Here is a 21,695-nt window from a genome sequence, read left to right on the forward strand (position 1 = left end):
GCTTTTGGCAGTCCAGATACAAACAATCCACCTAGCCATCCCCTTTTGTCCTAGACAGAGATCTCTCTCGAAGAAATCTAAGAGGTTTGTTTCATACTGACCTCCTTTCTCTAAACCATTCTGTCTTTCGCATGGTTGATTTCTTCACTAGAAAGTCAGTCATATGCTTTCTAACTGCCTTTTTCTAGATTCTTACAGACCACTATTGTCGTGAGACTACTATATAGTTCAGTGCCTATTCCCAATCTCCTCTCTTATAGTTAGGTATGACATTTCTCCCTTTTCCATTCCTTTGGTGCTCTGCCTCTTTCCAGTGCTATCTTGTATTTCATGTGGTTTATATAGCATATTTGCACACATTTCCACAACATATGGTGAAATTTCCTCTGGTCTCTGAGCCTTGTATGGGTCAAGACCTTTTAGTATTCTGTTAATGTCTTTTCTAGATATGTCAGTGATTTGTAAAACCTCCTCCCCATCCTGTCTCATTGGTGTTTTGTTATTCAGTTGATCACATATCCTTACACATAATTAGCTATTTGTACAGTATGGAGAGGGAGTTTTACACTTGTGGGGCTCCATCTCAGAGATTTTGCCATCATATAGCCTTTTAAACATCTGTAATCTGCCAGCATTCACGGCCTTTTTGGTTAGTTTATTCCAGCCTTTTACTACTCTAACACTAAACTAGAACTTCTTAATATCTTTTCTAACTAGCATTTTTTTATGACCTCATGTTGCTTTGGTGCTGCAACTCTTGAAGAATTGTTCCCAGTTAGTATCATCCAGCTGATTTAGAAACATGAAGACTGTTACCAGATTCCTTCTCTCTCTCCTTTCTTCCATGGATACCAGCTTTTGTAGCCCCCAGCTTCTCATTTTAGCTCTATTCTCATTATTTTTGTACCCACATATTTGCTCTTCTCTTTACTCTCTCTGTGCTTCTGTAGGTGTGATTACCAAACTTGTGAGGCATAGTACAGTTGTAGTCTGCTATATTCATTAATTTCATTATTTATTTGTTCAGTATGCTTAATTGCCATTTCCTGTGTTAACAAGCTAGTGCCAGGAAACAGACGAGAAAGACCTATCCATTCATTTACACATATATGTATATACATGTGTATGTGGGTGGGTTGGGCCATTCCTCATCTGTTTCCTAGCTGATGCAATTAAGTATAATGAAATATATAGAGTTGATAGAGATGCTCTGTGGAAGGTATTATAAGTATATGGTGTGGGAGGCAAGTTGTTAGAAGCAGTGAAAAGTTTTTATCGAGGATGTAAGGCATGTGTACAAGTAGGAAGGGAGGAAACTGGTTTGTTCTCAGTGAATATCGTTTTGCGGCAGGGCTGCATGATGTGTCCATGGTTGTTCAATTTGTTTATGGATGGAGTTGTTAGGGAGGTGAATGCAAGAGTTTTGGAGAGAGGGGCAAGTATGAAGTCTGCTATGGATGAGAGGGCTTGGGAAGTGAATCAGTTGTTGTTTGCTGATGATACAGCACTGGTGGCTGATTCGGGTGAGAAACTGCTGAAGCTGGTGACTGAGTTTGGTAAAGTTTGTGAAAGAAGAAAGCTGAGAGTAAATGTGAATAAGAGCAAGGTTATTAGGTACAGTAGGGTTGAGGGACAAGTTAATTGGGAGGTGAGTTTGAATGGAGAAAAACTGGAGGAAGTGAAGTATTTTAGATATCTGGGAGTGGATTTGGCAGTGGATGGAACCATGGAAGCGGAAGTGAGTCACAGGGTGTGGGAGGGGGCGAAAGTTCTGGGAGTGTTGAAGAATGTGTGGAAGGCGAGAACATTATCTCGGAAAGCAAAAATGGGTATGTTTGAAGGAATAGTGGTTCCAACGATGTTATATGGATGTGAGGCGTGGGCTATAGATAGGGTTGTGCAGAAGAGGGTGGATGTGTTGGAAAGGAGATGTTTGAGGACAATATGTGGTGTGAGGTGGTTTGATTGAGTAAGTAATGAAAGGGTAAGAGAGATGTGTGGTAATAAGAAGAGTGTGGTTGAGAGAGCAGAAGAGGGTGTATTGAAATGGTTTGGTCACATGGAGAGAATGAGTGAGGAAAGATTGACCAAGAGGATATATGTGTCAGAGGTGGAGGGAATGAGAAGTGGGAGACTAAATTGGAGGTGGAAGGATGGAGTGAAAAAGATTTTGAACAATCGGGGCCTGAACGTTCAATACAGGAGGGTGAAAGGCGTGCAAGGAATAGAGTGAATTGGAACAGTGTGGTAATCCGGGGTCAATGTGCTGTCACTGGATTGAACCAGGGCATGTGAAGCGTCTGGGGTAAACCATTGAAAGTTTTGGGGGGCCTGGATGTGGAAAGGAAGGTGTGGTTTTGGTGCATTATACATGACAGCTAGAGACTGAATGTGAACGATTGTGGCCTTTGTTGTCTTTTCATAGTGCTACCTCACACACGTGCGGGGGGAGGGAGGTGTCATTTCATGTGTGGCAGGGTGGCGACGGGAATGAATAAAGGCAGCAAGTATTAATTATGTACATGTGTATATATGTATATGTCTGTGTATGTATGTGTATGTATACGTTGAAATGTATTGGTATGTATATGTGCGTGTGTGGACGTGTATGTATATACATGTGTATGTGGGTGGGTTAGGCCATTCTTTCGTCTGTTTCCTTGCGCTACCTTGCTAACATGGGAGACAGCAACAAAGTATAATAAAAAAAGAGAATGTTTAGCAGAATGTATGAAGCATAACAGATGATCTTATACTTAATGATGTTATACTTAATGTTTACCTTTCTTCTCAGAGACAATACCAGTTTGTGTGGAAATCTTTTCAAGTTTTTCTGAGAGATTCAGGACTATTATCAATTGATTCATATTTTTATGACTTTTTTTTAGACTTGTAGCTGACAGGAATTTAGACACTACATGAATTTTCTAGGGAAGCTCTTTGCTTCACCTCGGAGCTGGATTGGTGCTTTCAAAGATCTGTGAACATTTGCAGTCTGTTGGTTTTGCAGGGAATGTAGTTTTTAATATACAATTGTAAAAACTCTGTACTATCTAGCATTGGGATTGGGAAGAAGAATTAGTGAAATTCATTCATTAGATAGGCATTGAAGTATTTGATATTTTATGATCACCTTTCATTGGTAAAGGTTAATCCAAACATATTTTGTTAAAAACGAGATATTTAATTTTAGCTGTAGACTTATTTTAAGTCTTCAAAAACTTTTTTTTTAATAACCATCCATTGTGTCTGGTCAAGACAAGATTTCAACAGTTTCATAGAAGTTTGTGCATAGGAAATTATTTTTATGCAGGCTCTTTCAAACCTCTTGATAGCAAGGAATATATCAAGTTTGAACAGAGGTTGATACCTTTTTCACTAACAAGGCTGACTGTTAGAACCTATATTGCAAAGATTATTGCTTCTACCCTGTCTTTCTGAAGGTGTTTCTTGTATTATGAGATTAGTAAGAATGGCTTGTGGCACTTCAGAGACACCTTTTTAGGCTCTGCTTAAATCTGGTTGATATCTCTTGCTTTGTTCTGATTAGGCCAACTTCACAAGAGAACATTCCAGATCAGACTAGATTGTTAGTAAACCAAACCTCCCATCTCTTTTATAGGGCTCAGTCTGGATACGAGAAATGAGATTTTTCTGTTATGAAAAACCATATCTACACCAAAGGCAGAGCCCTTTGAGCATTCATTTGTTTCCATACTTTCTTTCCCCTTTGTCATTTTTAGAAAACCATTTCTCATATTTTTAAGTCATTGGCCAATGCGTGAATAGAAGTGAAATGAGAGTGGTATGGGGTAGTGGCTTGGAGGTGCCACCTGCAAATCTATGCCATTGACATCAAAGTCTTGGAAGGAGATGTGGATTAACCAGCCTTGTAGATACGGTGTTTGAAGAGATTGAAATTCTGATGGCTGTTCTGTTTAGGGGATAAAAGTGTATTTGACCTCCAGTGTGAACATGTCCTTACTCTGATACTTATAGGGCTCAGCTTCTGGTAGAGGGGTGGTTTTTCTTACTTAATATTTACATTTAATAGTTACTGTAATTGGTAGAATCCCATCATATATCCAAATGTAGGAGTAGATTATATCTTATTATTGCATTATTCCTCTGCTTACACTTGAATAAGATTTTGATATGAGGAGTAAATGAAATTTTTTTAAAAATATTCCTTTCTTTATATATTCAGATAACTTGCATTGTTGAGTGCCTCCGTGACCTGATGAGTGAGTGTGAGGTTCGAGCATCAAGCAGGCAAGCAATGGTCCCATCTTTAATTGATTCCTCCACTGAGACATTCTGGGAGTCAGGGGATGAAGATCGTAACAAAACCAAGGGTCTTACCATTACATGCAGTTCTGCTGTCCAGCCACAGGCTGTTTACATTCATATTGATAATTGCAGAGACCTTGGGGTAAGTTTTCTGTAGGTGGCTTTTTTTGATTTGTTATTATTTGTTTTTTGTTATTGCTTGCTGTCCTAGCCATAGCTTGACAGGAATATAATATGTAGTGTTCCATTCTTCATAAGTATTTTGATGAGCTTTACTATACTCTATATTTTATTCACCTGTGGCTCTGTTTTAAAGATGGCTCATTATACCCAAAAAGGACCATTCCACCAGCTTATTACCTTGTTTTTTTGCTGTATGGCTTGAAGTATGATCTTTTTCCTGTGCATAGTAACAAAGCTTTTCATTACATAGCTTCCATTCACTTGATTTTCATATTTTGTATTTTTTTTGATAGAAACTCTGTATTCCCACATTATCTTAGTTAAAGGGGAAGCTTGTGAAGAAATTTAAAAGTTATTGTTTGGATCTGCTGGGAATGGGAAACCTGTTTCATAGGGGAGGGTGGATTCAGTGAAAATGGAAATGATGAATGTAAGTTTTGGAAGGTCATGGAAAGAGGAATGGTATGAATGGGAATGAATGTTTGTTATTATGGAAGAGGGAAAGTAGGATGTACAATTTTACTGTCAAAGAGAGTATGGGACTGTGTTACACAGCATGGATAGAATGTATTAAGAATAGTGTAAGTGAAAGGAAACATAGGAATTGTGAATTATGCATAGGTATAGATAAATGAATGTATATAGAAATGTGTATTGAATTCAGGCAGCCATATGGTCGAAAATATACAGCTGAGGAATTATATAATTGGTGGGGGTCATAATGTTAACTAGTTGATTAATCACAAATAAACTTAAGATTAAGGTGGGGCTGGTTACTTCCATACTTTAGATAAGCACATGAGTAAGGTCAATCTTTATAGAACAAGAAGTTCTTCAGAACAAATTTCATGGTTTACACATTGTACATTTAGTGATGATTCATTGAACATTACATGATGTTAACTTACATATTGGTTGAATTGCAGTAGTTTCATGTTAACATACTTATGTATTTGATGGTGAACATTAAGGGATGTAAGGTTATAAACTGGTTGAATTGCTGCAGTATTGTCAACATGCTTTATGCATTTAATGGTGGAAGTTGAGAGATGTAAAGTTATATTACTTGTTGTGTTGCTATAATACTCTGTTGATATATATTTTGTGTTTAATGGTGAACTTGAAGTGATGAATATTTTCAAGTTGGTTGCATTACAGTAATATAGTTGATATACACATAATAATGGGGAACTAAGCTGTTTGCATCCTTAGCTGTGCATTGTTTATGGATTATGTATGACATTCACAGTATTAGGTATAAGACTGCTCTTGTATCTGTATGAGCACTGGTTTGTTCAAGGTGGTTCTGGTAATGGCCTTCAGCCAGGCAGTTACCCCTCTAAACCTATCGGAAATTCTTATCAAGTTGCTGTGCTCAGCTGGGCTACAATTCCAATGGTGAGAGGACAGAGGAATATGTCAGTGTCATGTTATTTACACTGAGGCAACTGCTGCTCTAACATAGGCCTCTCGAGATACTCTTAGTGAGCTACTGGTTCAGTACTTAACTGATAAACATATCAGTGGAGTGGGGTGGCACAGGGAATAGACGAAGGCAAGCAAGTATGGATATGTACATGTGTATATATGTATATGGCTTTGTATGAGTATGTATATTTATGTATATATTTATATGTGTGTGTTTGTGTATGTATATATATGTGTATATGAATGGATGGGTCTTTCTTCTTCTGTTTCCTGGTGCTACTTTGCTGACACAAGAAATGGCAATCAAGTATAATGAATAGATAAATGAATATGATATGATAGATATAATGGCATGTGAAAGACATGCATTTGGCATGAGGAAAGTGGGAGGTGGGCAGATTAGAAAGGGAAGTGAGTGATGGGATGAAGAGGTAAAGTTTTTAGTGAAAGAGAAAAGAGAGGCATTTGGATGATACTTGCAGGGAAGGAGTGCAAATGACTGAGAGATGTATAAGAGAAAGTGGGAGGAGGTCAAGAGGAAGCTGCAAAGGTTGAAAAAGAGGACAAATGAGTGGCAGGAGGTCAAGAGGAAGCTGAAGGGGTTGAAAAAGAGGACAGAGTGGCAGGAGGTCATGAGGAAGCTGCAAGAGTTGAAAAAGATGACAAATGAGAGGTGGGATGATAGAATATCATTAAACTTTAGGGGATAGGGGATTAAGAATACTTCCCACGTATTCCCTGCGTGTCGTAGAAGGCGACTAAAAGGGGAGGGAGCGGGGGGCTGGAAATCCTCCCCTCTCATTTTTTTTTTTTAATTTTCCAAAAGAAGGAACAGAGGGGGCCAGGTGAGGATATTCCAAAAAAGGCCTAGTCCTCTGTTCTTAACGCTACCTCGCTAACGCGGGAAATGGCGAATAGTTTAAAAGAAAAGAAAGAAAGATGTTTTGGAAGGAGGTAGATAACATGCATAAGACAAGGAACAAATGGGAACATCAGTGAAGGGGGCAAGGGAGGGAGTGATAACAAGTGGTGATGAAGTGAGGAGATGGGGTGAGTGTTTTAAAGGTTTTTTATATGTGTTTGATGATAGAGTGGCAGATGTAAGATGTTTTGGTCAGGGTGATGTCCAAAGTGAGAGAATCAGGGAGAGTTGTTTGGTAAAGAAAGAAGAGGTGGTGAAAGCCTTGTGGAAGATGAAATCCAACACTGCAGCAGGTTTGGATGGTATTACAGTTGAATTTATTAAGAAAGTGGATGACTGTGTTGTTGATTGGTTGGTACGGGTATTCAAAGTATGTATGAATCATGGTGAAGTTTTTACAGCACAAGATGATCCAAAAACATATGTGAGTGAGAAATGATGGAAGAGAAGAACAAAAGGATTTGAATGACTATGTGGCAGTGGATGAAAGGTTGAGGAAGGCTGTGCTGGATGCTAGAGTTGTGAGAGGATTCTTTGGAGACTGACCATTTTATACATTTTGGAAACTGGATGCAGTGACAGCATTTTTGTGTCTGGAAGTGCTGGTCATACTTAAATCAACTTAGTGTAGCAAGAAAACTTAGTGTGTAGCAAGAAAAAGTAAGAGGTATTCTTGTAAAAGTGGACGCCCATGTTTCACTGTAACACACTAAACATGTGATTTCAGAGGCTGTATGTTCCTGATGGTGTGTTTTCAATACCTATGAATGGACTTGGAAATAGATGAAACTTATGTAGCTGAGGTGAACCTATATTGGGTGGATGAGAGTGTAAAGATCTTTAGTGCATTGAAGACTGCTAAAAAGAATCACCACATGGCATTGGGAGTAGAATTAATCATGATCGGTAGGATAGATTTCCACACATGACAAGCATCTTTAGTTTTCCCATTCTAACCCTTTCATTCCTAATTTCATCAAAAGAGTTGTCTCTCCCAGCTTTAGAATTATTATTATTATATATATGTATTTTTTTAAGGCTCCAGTCATGGACAAAAGTCCACATCAAGGCTGGGACTTAATTGATACATAGAGAGAATTGTGAGACGGAAAAAGAAAAGACAAGGGAAAGCACTTACAAATTTTGGAGGAAGTGAAGGACCTGCCTTTTGAAATCTTCCAGGTCATAGGTATTGGGAAAGACATGAGACGGTAGAGACTTCCAAAGCTTCAACGTGTACGGAAAGAAGCAGGTATCAAAACGGCCCACCCTTGAGTTGCTGGTGGCCACACAATAATCATGTGATGCAGCAGCTTCCTGGTTATTGCGTGGTGTGGCTAGTGGTGTAGGCACACAAGCAGCCAGATCCCAGGAGTAAAAACCAAAGTAATTCCTATAGAAGAGAGAATGTGAACTTACTGTGAACCTATGTTGTGGAAGTTAGCCTGGGACAGTGTATAAATTGGACTGCTTTTGACTCAACTCTTTCAAGTAAAGATTCAGAGCTAGAACTACCTCAAATGTAAGAGCAGTACTCCATACAAGGATGAACCAGTCCCTTGTATAAATGGACCAACTGTTCAGAAGAGAAGAATTTGACATTTAAACAGGACACACAGTCATGTGGGATTTCCAAGATATATCAATAGTATTTGGGCCATTTAAACAATCACAGCTACTTAAGCCAAGTGTATCTCAAACACTTTGACTGTGTTTTGACACTTAGGCTCTCAGATCATGGCATACCAACTCCATTTAAGGCTATCACATACTTTTTGACCTTTTTTGGTATCTTCCACCCTCATTTTACTTTGCTCTGCTTGGAGTTTTTCTCAAGTGTTACTTTTAAAATAACTCATCATGGGCTCTTAATATGTCCAAATATGAAAACTGTCTGTTACAAGTTGAGAATCCAATATCTGAAATCCTTAGGGCAAAGTATGTTTTGGATTTTGGAATTTTTCAGTTCTCACTGATATAATGTGGCAGCCTACCCAGTGGGTTCTAGGGCAAAAACAAAACTTTTAGTGGGCACTCCCAGAAATGATGTAGATATAAGAACTCCTTTTGGTATTTCAAAATTGGGGCGCCTTTAAGATATTTTTATTCTTGAGAATTTTTTTAAAGTGCCAAAGGCCCTGAGAATAAGAATCCCACCTGGGCCACTAACCAGTTTCACCTCTAATCATCCTTCGTGGCTATACAGCCAGCACTGAGGAGGACTTTTTGTGAAATATATATTTTTCCATATCAGTAGAATTTTACCTTCAAACACTTTTTGATTGAGAGAGACATTATATATATATATATATCATTTTGGGGAAAAATGTACTAAGAAGGACTGAGAAGGATTGTAGCTGGAGCAAGTTTTGACATTTTAATGGTCACAGGAACAGTGTTGGCTTTCTCTTGGCTTGTCAACGTTTCCAACCAGGCAAGCAATCAGTAATTGACTTAGGGGTAACAACATGGAGTTTCTCTCTTGGCTGGATATGATGTCACAAATATATAGCAATTGAAAGATCCCATTACAGATATTTTCCTGCTAAAGGATCAGTTAGTCAGGCAGTTGCCTCATAGACACACCACGATCAAATGTCTGCAATAAATTCACTTTCTTCACTATTGATATCAAGGGGTGATTTCTTTTCACTTTTACAGTTTCCCCTCAGGGATATGTACAACTCTTTTTGTCACAGTAAATTCACAGCCAAAAAGCACAAAATAAGCACAGAAATATTGGAGAGAGCAAAGGTTGAGCCTGTTAGACAAGACTTGCCTTGCCTGGGAAGTTTACTTTTGGTTTTTGGAATTACAGTTGATGGATCCTCAACCTGTGTTGTCATTTGAACCCCACAAGACCTTTTTTTATACCATATAGTAGGCCAGGGGCCTGAGTGGGATGTGCGTGCTGTTGCCTTTTCCTATGATTTTCTCTTGGTAACTGAGCTCTGTGGATATTTCTGCATGCCAGTTATACATTTATGTGTAGTGAGTAAAGGAACCATTGGTTCCTTTAAATGCAGGTAGAAAACTCAGACTATAAGGCATACATGGTTGGGACTCTTGCTTAATCATATACTGTGTAGGGTTAAAACTGACAAGGTTAATGGTGAAGGATGTGCCTCATGTTTTACTCAGTCACACAAGGTAGTGGAACATGTATGTGTGAACAAACAGTGTTCACCTGAAATCTAAGGATCATGGATCACTGTATATCAACTTTTTTCAGCTTTCTTTTCACTTTAAGATAAATTGTATAGTATTCAAATTGTATTATGTGGACAGTTGATATTATGTAGACTTATGATAGAAGTGACTGTGTTTTGTAAGTATACGCCATTATTCAAACTGTCTTCTTAGTTTTGAAAAACTAAATAGATTTTTACTACTACTTTTCAGAACAAGGTATCAAGTGTGATATTCAAGTGTGGTGGAGGCAGTGATGATATCATCGTAGCTAGAAAAGTGGATGTAGAAAGCAGATTTACTGGCTGGATCCATGCTGTTCTTCCATGTGAGAATCCCTATTTTCTGTTTTGTAGACTTTCATATAGGCATACACTAAGCTGAAATAACATTACATTCATTGCATTTCCTAGTTGATGTAGTATTATTCCTCAAGGCATTGAGTTTTCATGTTCAGGGCTGTCTTAAGTCATGTATAACAACAAGGGGGCTGCATTTACCTAAGGCATGAACCTTAAGGCAGCAGTACAAAAAATGAAACAACACCTAAATTAACCCTGCAGTAGCAAGATAGAGGAGCAAAGCAAAAGCTCACAAATATGAATTGAAGTATTTGGTGTAAAAAGCATCTAATGAGAATAAGAATAAAATAAACTAATAATCATACCTTTATCTGTGTGGATGGATGTTCTCATGTATTAGAACAGATATAACAGCATCTATCTGTAGGGTTGCAAGACAAAACAGATGAAAAAGTTTTGTTTTTTACTGTTCTTTTTCTTTCTTTCTTTTATGATGAGTGAAGTCTGGTGAAGTTATGTGTTAACTTAGTACTAAATTAGGTTTGGACATTTTTTTAACAACATTTTCCCTGCTCTGATTCTGTTTGTGGTTATTTCCATTTTGTTCACTTGCATTAGTCAGCAGAAATTGATTGTTAGAATTTGAATGCACATTTAGGAGCTTTTGCTCACTGTACAAAATCTTTCTGCAGGCCACCAGTTGGACAACCCTAGTTTAAAATCTTTTGGTGACTTCATAACTAAGCCATGAGCTTCCTACTCATGGCTAATCCCATTTTACTTTTGAGCTTGTATTCACTCAATGAAATTGTATTATTAGATAATAGTAAATCACTTCCGTGGAGTATTGATAAAAGATTTGTGGCTGTGGTACATAGATTAATGCAGGTACAGTATCAAGAATTAGGATGGCAGAATTAATGGAAACATCAGAATCTGATAGATTTTATTAAGATAATGTTAGGGTAAAGTTTTTTATTTTTTTCATTATTTAGTTATTCCTATTCTGTTTAGGCATATTATGATAGTATGCTTATTCCTAATTTGAGAGAAACAGTACAAGAAAAATGTACTATCTTAGGGGTGAAGTCAGGATTTTAAAGACTATGTGTATAAGGTTATATGAAATACTTCTTTGAGTCAACACAAGTTTTTCATAACTCATTTACACTAGGATACACACTTCAGTACACAGAATCATAATATGATCAAAGATGATAGCAACGTGGTGGTTTCCTATGCAGTCACACCCCTTGATGACAGTATTATCGTTAACATCAGTATCTCTGTAATGTGGAGAAGAGCAAGGCTGGTAAGTCTTTGATTGATCATTTGGCTATATAGATATGTTCTCAGGTGAAGAATGCTAAATGAGTGCTCAGGATGGGCATTTAAGACTGATATGGTCAGCAGTGTGTGGAGGAAGACTTGGATATTCATTGACAGGCCAGTTTTGGTGATGATGGTGTTGGGTAGGATAAAAGACATGTGGAAATGTGATGTGATGTTGTAGTGCCTCCAGATTTATGGCTCTGTGTCTCTGATCTGCATTATGAATGAAGATGCCAGAAATCTTCTTTGACACTATGACACATATCTGCCAGTTTGTCAGCGAAATCTAGGAGGAGGTACAGAGCACACTGGCAGGTTAGGGACTTGCCTAGTCTATCCTATAATGGATAGACTGTCTATGTCTATGTTAGTAGTTTATTACTTTTATGTAGGTATCTATATGATTTATCTTTATGATCCATCATCTTTTGCCTTGGAAGTAAAACATTTACTATTTTTGTAACTAGTATTGAATTTCCATCAGTAACAATTTTATAGTTATAACACAGAAGCTATAATGATATTCAGATGTATGTTACTATTTTCAGATGTGATGTTGCAGCTTGCAATAAACACCAGAGCCTACCTCTTTGCCCATACCCAGGTCACCTTTAACACTTGTCTGCATCTCCACTCCAGTCCTCAGTCACTTTTAACCCCAGACAGACATGAATCCACCTCACTCTCCATTCACCTTGAATGGACAATCACTCCCACAGAACAAAACACCAACCATCCTAGGCATTGCATAAAACACACACATTACACTCATTCTCCACATCAATAGCATCATCATAAAAGCAACACACAAACTGTATGTCCTCAGAACACTAACCAGAACACCAACTAGCACCTGATTTGGACGTGAAAAAGAATCCCTCAGCATCCTTTACAAACATTTCACCCACTCCTCTTTAGAATATGCTAACCTGCCTGGTCTCTCATTCTCTCATTCCTTACCTGCTTAGTCTCTCATCTTCTCAAAAGCAAATATGGCAAAGCAGCAAACTACACAAAATAGAACACTCAGAACAATCACTGACTGCCTAACAACCACAGAAATACATCTTCACAATGGAATAAAGCTCTTCCCAATACAGTCCTGCCTTAACATGCTTGGCATTCATTTCTATGAAGACCCCCAGACCCCTCCCACCCAAACCACTCCACAGCTAAGCTCCAGCCTCCAAGTAGAAATAAGCAGCTTATCCCTGCCTTACACTTCAGTGATGTCTACTGACAGGTCCCCTCACCCCATACAAAAATGTAACACTGACAGAGTGTATACACACTGAAATAATTTGTCAAGCACTATGCAGTTGACATCCCAACTCAGTCTTTAACTCCAACTCACCAGATATAAACCCATCAGAAACCACACTTCCAAGGCAAACATAAGTCACACTCTTCCATCTGTGCTTTAGACATCTCCATCACTGCAACAATGCAGCCACTGTTTTAGCATATCCCAGGACCCTTCATGCTCATAATGCATCTACCATAAAGAAGCTAAAAAAACTTACTTCTTAATTGCCCTGCACTCTCTGCACATAGATGCACATGCAACAAAACAACAGCTGGTGGGTGTGGCAAGTTTCCTTGAAGGCTGCAGGAGCCTCATAAAGATTGAAAAGAATCCTAGATCAGAATTACTCACACACACACACACATGCATATATACAGGAGGGTGGAAGGCATGCAAGGAATGCAGTGAATTGGAATGATGTGGTATACTGGGGTCGACGTGCTGTCAGTGGATTAAACCAGGGCATGTGAAGCGTCTGGGGTAAACCATGGAAAGTTCTGTGGGGCCTGGATGTGGAAAGGGTGCTTTGGTTTTGGTACATTATTACATGACAGCTAGAGACTGAGTGTGAATGAATGTGCCTTTGTTGTCTTTTCTTAGCGCTACCTCGTGCACATGTGGGGGGAGGGGGTTGTTATTTCATGTGTGGCGGGATGGCAATGGGAATGAATAAAGGCAAACAGTATGAATTATGTACATGTGTATACATCTATATGTCTGTGTGTGTATGTATATGTATACGTTAAGATGTATAGGTATGTATATTTGCGTGTGTGGATGTGTATGTATATTCATGTGTATGTGGGTGGGTTGGGCCATTCTTTCGTCTGTTTCCTTGCGCTACCTTGCTAATGCGGGAGAAGAAAGATCATGAGAGGCAGGTGTTTTAGGAGAGGCTGAGTGATTGTGTCAGCAGTTTTGGTGCATGAGACCAAGTAATAGTGATGTTATTGATTGACGTGTTAGGATTGTCAGTGTATGTATGGATCATGATAAGGTACCTGAGGATTGGCATATTAAGTATAATGTCATTTTATGAAAGCAAGGGGGATAAAAGTGAGTGTTCAGACTGCGTTCTTATAAGTTTGTTGAGCGTACCTGGTAAGTTGTATGGGAGGGTGGTGATTGAGAAGGTGAAGGTATATACAAAGTATCAGACAGGGAGGAACACTCTGGTTTCAGAAGTGGTAGAGGATGTGTGGATAATTTGTTTGCTTAGAGGACTATGTGTGAGAAATACCTTGAGAGACAGATGAACAAGTATTACAGTTACCTTGTTTTTTATTCCGTATTTCTGTGTGTATTTATCTTATTCACTGCCAACATTGTGCCTATATGTGAGACAAGAGAACTGTTTAGTGGAAAACAGTCTGATTAGAAAAATAGAAACATCACTTGCCTTATCTTTTATGGGAGAGTTGGTAAACATGAGAACTGTTTAGTGGAAAACAGTCTGATTAGAAAAACAGAAACATCACTTGCCTTATCTTTTATGGGAGAGTTGGTAAACATGAGAACTGTTTAGTGGAAAACAGTCTGATTAGAAAAACAGAAACATCACTTGCCTTATCTTTTATGGGAGAGTTGGTAAACATGACTTCCCTGCCCAGTCTTACTTAGATTTCCTATCGGTAGACCTGTCAGTCATCCGCACCTTCCTTGCCCTCATTTAGCTTTCTGTGTATTTTGTTACGGTTGAATTGTGTTGTTGGTGGTTGTTAATGGTGTTGGCAGTGGCAGCAGGTGCTAATAGTGGCAATGGTGGTTGTGGCTTGTAAAAGTGATGGTGGTAGTTGGTAATGATGGCAGTGGTGATGGTGTTTGATATTGCTGGTTGTGGTGGTAGTGGTAGTTGTTAAGGGTGTTGATGGTGGTTGGTAATGGTGTTGGTGGTGGTTGGTAAAGATGCTGATGGTGGTGGTGGTGTTTGGTAATGTTAGTGATGGTGGTGGTGGTGGTTAGTAATGGTGGTGGTAGTCGGTAAAGGTGTTGGTAAAGATGTTGATGGTGGTTGGTAAAGATGTTGATGGTGGTCTTTAATGGTGGTTGTGGTGGTTGGTGATGTTGATGGTGGCAATGGTGGTGGTGGTGGGACAGGAGGTGGATGGAGTTAAAACCACCACTGTTTGGTAATTTCTTTGCTCTTCATTCTGCTTATTGTGGCAATACAACCCAAATTCTTATGTTTTGATATTGTGTATGTTAAATATGTTGTAAGGATTGATATTTTTTTTTCAATACAGATACATAAAAAAATGGGATATTTAAAGTGGTGGTGTTAGTGGCAGGAGAGGTGGAGATTTTCTGTGATAAAATGGTAGGTAGCAGTTAGCAGGCAGCCACAGACCAGGGAGGTGTATTGCCACTACCACCCACCTGGTTAGTGATGGCTGCATAATGAGCCAGTACTTCAGTGGTTGTCAAGTTGCACTCCTCTGACCCAGGTAGCTGTCATTTCTATCTGCCTCACCTGTACGTGGACTGCTGGCTTTCTGTTCACAAGCATACAATCTCTCCTTGCCACATACAATGCTTAACAACACTTAACTTTCAAAACTCATTCTTTGTAACTTTACATTTGTGGTAAATGCTGTATGCTAGCCCTGCCTTTTGGCAAAATGGTAAGAGGAATAGTTACAAGTAGTAGGTAGGGACATTAAGCAGGAGCATTAGGTAAAAATAGTGGGTAGGAATATTAAATGGGAGCATTAGGTAAAGATAATGGGTTGGAACATTAGGTAGGCACATTAGGCAGTAGTAATTTAGAAGGAACATAAGATAGGAGCCTCTGAAAGCACTGCATTAGAGTTTTCCCCTCTGTGAGTGGTCTTTTAAGGGTGAGACACTAATGGCTAAAGAGCAGTATTGGATTTCACCAGTTATGGAGTCGCTTTTGCCAAGGCCACCCCTTTGAGGGAGTTCTTGAAGGGAACAGGTGTTAGAGATATATACAGATATATGATGTCTCCATGGTTGTTTAATATGTTTATGGATGGGGTTGTTAGGAAGGTGAATGCAAGTGTTTTGGAGAGAGGGGCAAGTATGCAGTCTGTTGTGGATGACAGGGCATGAGAAGTGAGTCAGTTGTTGTTCGCTGATGATACAGCGTTGGTGGCTGATTCAGGTGAGAAAGTGCAGAAGCTGGTGGCTGAGTTTGGTAAAAAGTGTGAAAGAAGAAAGCTGAGAGTAAATGTGAATAAGAGCAAGGTTATTAGGTACAGTAGGGTTGAGGGACAAGTCAATAGGGAGGTAAGTTTGAATGGAGAAAAACTGGAGGAAGTGAAGTGTTTTAGATATCTGGGAGTGGATTTGGCAGTGGATGGAACCATGGAAGCGGAAGTGAGTCACGGGGGGGATGTTATGGGAACGAAGAATGTGTGGAGGGCAAAGACATTATCTCGGAAAGCAAAAATGGGTATGTTTGAGGGAATAGTGGTTCCAACAATGCTATATGGTTGTGAGGCATGGGCTATAGATAGGGTTTTGCATAGGAGGGTGGATGTGTTGGAAATGAGATGTTTGAGGACAATGTGTGGTGTGAGGTGGTTTGATCGAGTAAGTAACGTAAGAGTAAGAGAGATGTGTGTAAATAAAAAGAGCGTGGTTGAGAGAGCAGAAGAGGGTGGTTTGAAATGGTTTGGGCACATGGAGAGAATGAGTGAGGAAAGATTGACCAAGAGGATATATGTGTCGGAGGTGGAGGGAACGAGGAGAAGTGGGAGACCAAATTGGAGGTGGAAAGATGGAGTGAAAAAGATTTTGTGTGATCGGGGCCTGAACATGCAGGAGGGTGAAAGGAGGGCAAGGAATAGAGTGAATTGGATCGATGTGGTATACCGGGGTTGACGTGCTGTCAGTGGATTGAATCAGGGCATGTGAAGCGTCTGGGGTAAACCATGGAAAGCTGTGTAGGTATGTATATTTGCGTGTGTGGACGTATGTATATACATGTGTATGGGGGTGGGTTGGGCCATTTCTTTCGTCTGTTTCCTTGCGCTACCTCGCAAACGCGGGAGACAGCGACAAAGTATAAAAAAAAAAAAAAAAAATATATATATACAATGAGTGAGGAAAGATTGACCAAGAGGATATATGTGTCAGAGGTGGAGGGAACGAGGAGAAGTGGGAGACCAAATTGGAGGTGGAAAGATGGAGTGAAAAAGATTTTGAGTGATCGGGGCCTGAACATGCAGGAGGGTGAAAGGCGGGCAAGGAATAGAGTGAATTGGATCGATGTGGTATACCAGGGTTGACGTGCTGTCAGTGGAGTGAATCAGGGCATGTGAAGCGTCTGAGGTAAACCATGGAAAGCTGTGTGGGGCCTGGATGTGGAAAGGGAGCTGTGGTTTCGGGCATTATTGCATGACAGCTAGAGACTGAATGCGAATGAATGAGGCCTTTGTTTTCTTTTCCTAGCGCTACCCCGCACACATGAGGGGGGAGGGGGATGGTATTCCATGTGTGGCAAGGTGGCGATGGGAATGAATAGAGGCAGACAGTGTGAATTGTGTGCATGGGTATATATGTATGTGTCTGTGTGTGTATATATATGTGTACATTGAGATGTATAGGTATGTATATTTGCGTGTGTGGACGTGTGTGTATATACATGTGTATGGGGGTGGGTTGGGCCATTTCTTTCGTCTGTTTCCTTGTGCTACCTCGCAAACGCGGGAGACAGCGACAAAGCAAAATAAAAAAATAATATATAATAATATATATACAGTCCTCTGTTCTTAACGCTACCTCACTAACGTGGGAAATGGTGAATAGTATGAAAGAAAGAAAAGATAAATGAGTCAGTATATTCCATCTACCTTTAACAAAATCTCTGTGTTATGTATTCAAAATCAAGAAGCTTGAAGGTTATAAAGGTATTATAAACACAGTTCTGGTTGTTTATTGCTTGTCATTTTCTCACTGAGAGTACTTCATATCATGATGTTATATTGTTTAAACCATACCTACTTTGTGATGAAAATGCAGTTAGCAAAAGAAATCTCATAGTAGCTCGTGAAGCATGGGCAAAGAGTGTTTTTGCATTTTTTCTTTCTTATTATTGGAAGTATAGTCTCATCAGAAAACTTTTCACTGGAAAGGAGTCAACATTTCCTTGCTATTGCAAGTAAAGTATCCTTGGGCTGCAGGAGCTTGTAGAAATAAGTCCTAAGTAACATCATGACTCTTTCTCAAAATTTGGTCTTGGGGTAACCATGAATGAACAACTAGAATATCTAGTCTTTCTTCTTCACTTTTATAGTCATCTTCTTTTGGTTAGCTTATCATAAATGATATTAGCAATATCCATGCAAGTATGTGCAAAGGTAAGATATCGTAATGATGGTGCATTGGTTCCACTTATTCTAGTTTGCACAGTAACATTTTAGTATAGGAAATTTTCTTCTATACATTCTAAAAACTTATGGCTCCATATGTATATATGTGTAAATGAACTGAATAGGATGCCAGTGGGTATAATACATGTCATGAATTAAAAATTTCATGCTGTCTTTTTGTTTTATCTTAGATTATATAACCTACTATGAATTGCTGTCATCTTTCACCATTTTGCCTGTTGACTCATAGTTGGGTACACATGTCTTACAAATAGGTGATGTAATTGCTACCATGGTGATTGAATTAAGGGGGCCAGACCAGAGCGTACGAGTGCGACAAGTTAGAGTACTTGGAAGTGGTGATGGTGAAGGAATGGGTTCACGACCTCTTCGTCAGCATTCTCCTCTCACCATCCAGCATCGGGCTTGTGAACAAGAAACTCTTAAAGTTTTCAGACTTATCACTGGACAGGTAACAACACAATTGTTCTGTATGTCACCCTGAATGTATATGGTTTGAATTATATGACTACAGTACTTAATTATTAACTTATTGCTAGATGAGAATTTTGTTACAAGTATGCTTAAAACACTAGTCGCTAAGAAATCTGGCCATTTTGGTGAATTAAGTAAAATGAATCTTGTAAGATGTGCTGTATGCTTCTGAACCCAGTACGGCTAATGCACCCATTCATCTATCTCAACAGCCATTTATTAACCAGGAACAGGATGCAGTTAATTCTTCACAGTAGCCACTGAATAGATGTTAGAGCAATTGAATTACACAAGTATTTCAAACTATGTTATGTCTTCGAATGGTGTTTTTAGGATTTGTTAAACATTCTTTGATTTAATGAATTTCATATATTTTTGAACTGTAGACAATAACCTGTTCCTTCAAATGGTTCAAGGTGGAGATATATAGATTACCTTAAATTTGTATTATCTTTCTCATCATGCTGTTTTTTATATTCTGCAAATTACCTTAAAACCATTTTGAATTGCAGTGTTACAGGGAAAAACTCTATATGTCTATATCACTGATGTCTATTCCCTCTGGAACTCCCTAAAGGGAATGGCCTCAGCAATACCCTCCATAACTAGTTAACTCCAGTGCTGCTTCTTACCCTTTATTGCCTCACCATTAATAGGCCACTGGCAGAGGGCTACTCTAGTGCAGTGTTGGCAGAGGTTCCTACCTAATGTTCCAGATGACTACTTTTAGTCAGTCTATTTCTGAAAGTTCCAGATTTTTTAAACATATCTCATGTAGGTGGCATTTTAATCCACTCATATGCATTGAGGTAGCTTTACAGTTGAGACCCATAACATTCTGTAATTTGTCTAGTTCTTTCATCCCAGTCAGAGTTGGTTCCAATGCTTTGGCATATAGGAACCTGTAATTTCTTTTTAATCGTTACAACCTTAGTGGCATTTATGGATCAGTAGATGTCCCAAGCTCATTCAGACTCATATTGATTTTATGAAGTACTGCACTTTGTACTTACTAAATCAAGAAGACTTTTTTTTCTTCTTTTTTTTGCTATGGAGGATCCAGTCACAGAAAAAAGTCCACATCAAGTTTGGGCCTTAATTGAAATATAGAGTGGCTAATGAAAGGGAAAAAGAGGAGACAGGGAGAAAAGTATTTACAAATTTTGGAGGAATTGAAAAACCTCTCTTTTAAAATGTGCCAGATCATAGTCATTGGGAAAGACAAGAGAGAGTAGAGAGTTCCAAAGTTTCAAGATGTATGGAAAGAAACAGCTATCAAAATGGCTCACCCATGAGTTGCCAATGGCCACACAGCAATCATGTGACACAGCAGCTTGCTGAGTATAGCTAGTGGTAAGGGCACACAAGCAGCCAGCTCTCTGGAGCAAAAACCCACACAAATGGGAAATTGTACCTATATTGTGCCACAGGGCAAATAGGTCAAATTTTGAAATTAACCTGTGAGAGTTGATAAGTCAGACTACTTTCAGCTATGTTGAGTTAGGATGAAGAGCTAGAACCACTCCAGATGTGAGAGCAGTACTTCATATAAGGATGGGTCATTACTTTGTATAAATGGAGCAACTGTTCGGAAGAAAAGAAAGTTTGAAATGTAAATGGGCCTTTTTTTTTTTTGTCTGTTTTCCTGGCATTACCTTGCTGATGCAGGAGATGTTTTCTGTAGGGTGGGGTGGTGCTGGGAATGGGTGAAGGCAAGCAAGTATGAATATGTACATGTGTGTATGTGTTTGTATATGCATGTATGTGTATACATTGATATGTAATGTATGTCTGTCATTTCCCACATTAGCAAGGTAGCATTTAAAACAGAGGACTGAGCCTTAGAGGGAATATCCTCGCTTGACCCCTTCTATGTTCCCTCTTTTGGAAAAAAAAAAATTATACATGTATTATCCCAGAGGTAGGGGAGAAAGAATTCTACATCAGTATTCCCTGTGTGTTGTAGAAGGCAACTAAAGAGGGTGGAAGCTGTTGGAAACCTTTCCCTTCCAGTATTTCAATTTCTGAAAGAGGAAACAGAACAAAGAGCCAGGCAGGGAGTGCACATCCTCCTCGAAGGCTTGAACTGAGGTATCTAAATTTGTGTGGATATAAAGATGAGAACAGAGGAGAGATAGGCTTTCTGTTAGAGGAAAGAAACCTGGATGTTCGGTCTTTAAGTGAAACAGAACTCATGGGTAAGGAAGAAGAGTGTTGTAGAACTAAAGGAATAGTAGTACTGAAGCAGGAGGTGTGGGAGTGTCTGATAGAATGTAAGGAAGTAAATTGTAGATTGATGTGGGTAAAACTGAAAGTAGATGGTGAGAAATGGGTGATTATTGGTGATCATGCACCTGACCATGAAGAGTGATCATGAGAAGCAAGTGTTTTGGGAGCAGCTCAGTGAGTTTGTCGGCAGGTTTGATGTAAGACTTTAGGTATTAGTGATGAGTGATTTTAAGTGTGGAGGTAAGCACAATGACAATATACACCTCATCATGATCTATACGTACTTTGAAAATCCTTACAAACCAATCAAAAACCCAGTCACTCCCTCTCTTAATAAATTCAACAACAGTACCATCCATTTTAGCAACCTTGCCATATTTCATCTTTAACAAGGCTTCCACCACCTCTTTTCTCTTCACCAAACTTCCCTCCATGACTCTCTCAATTTGCATATCATCCTGTCGAAGACACCCTTCTGCCACTGTCATTGAACACATTTACAATCCTTCAAATTACTTGCTCCATCTCCTCCTCACTTCATCGCTACTTGTTATGACTTACCCTTTTGCCCCAATTACCTATGTACCCATATGTTCTCTTCTCTTTCGCACATTATTTACCTCCCGTCTCTCCTGGTATTTCTTCTCAAGTCTCCTGTCCAAGCTCACATACTATCACTTCTC

The 21,695-nt window shown here is 39.1% G+C and overlaps 1 protein-coding gene across 3 annotated transcripts in view; it reads left to right on the plus strand.

Annotated features, from left to right (window-relative positions):
* Positions 1-21,695, plus strand: part of hiw (MYC binding protein highwire) — a 443,394-nt gene that overhangs the window by 346,630 nt on the left and 75,069 nt on the right. For all 3 annotated transcript variants that reach the window (XM_071673952.1, XM_071673951.1, XM_071673953.1), the window contains exons 62-64: positions 4,208-4,432; positions 10,226-10,340; positions 18,564-18,760. In XM_071673952.1, the coding sequence (XP_071530053.1) occupies positions 4,208-4,432; positions 10,226-10,340; positions 18,564-18,760 (537 nt within the window). The remainder of the gene's footprint in view (positions 1-4,207; positions 4,433-10,225; positions 10,341-18,563; positions 18,761-21,695) is intronic.

Source organism: Panulirus ornatus, chromosome 19 (assembly GCF_036320965.1).
Source record: "Panulirus ornatus isolate Po-2019 chromosome 19, ASM3632096v1, whole genome shotgun sequence".
NCBI lineage: Eukaryota > Metazoa > Arthropoda > Malacostraca > Decapoda > Palinuridae > Panulirus > Panulirus ornatus.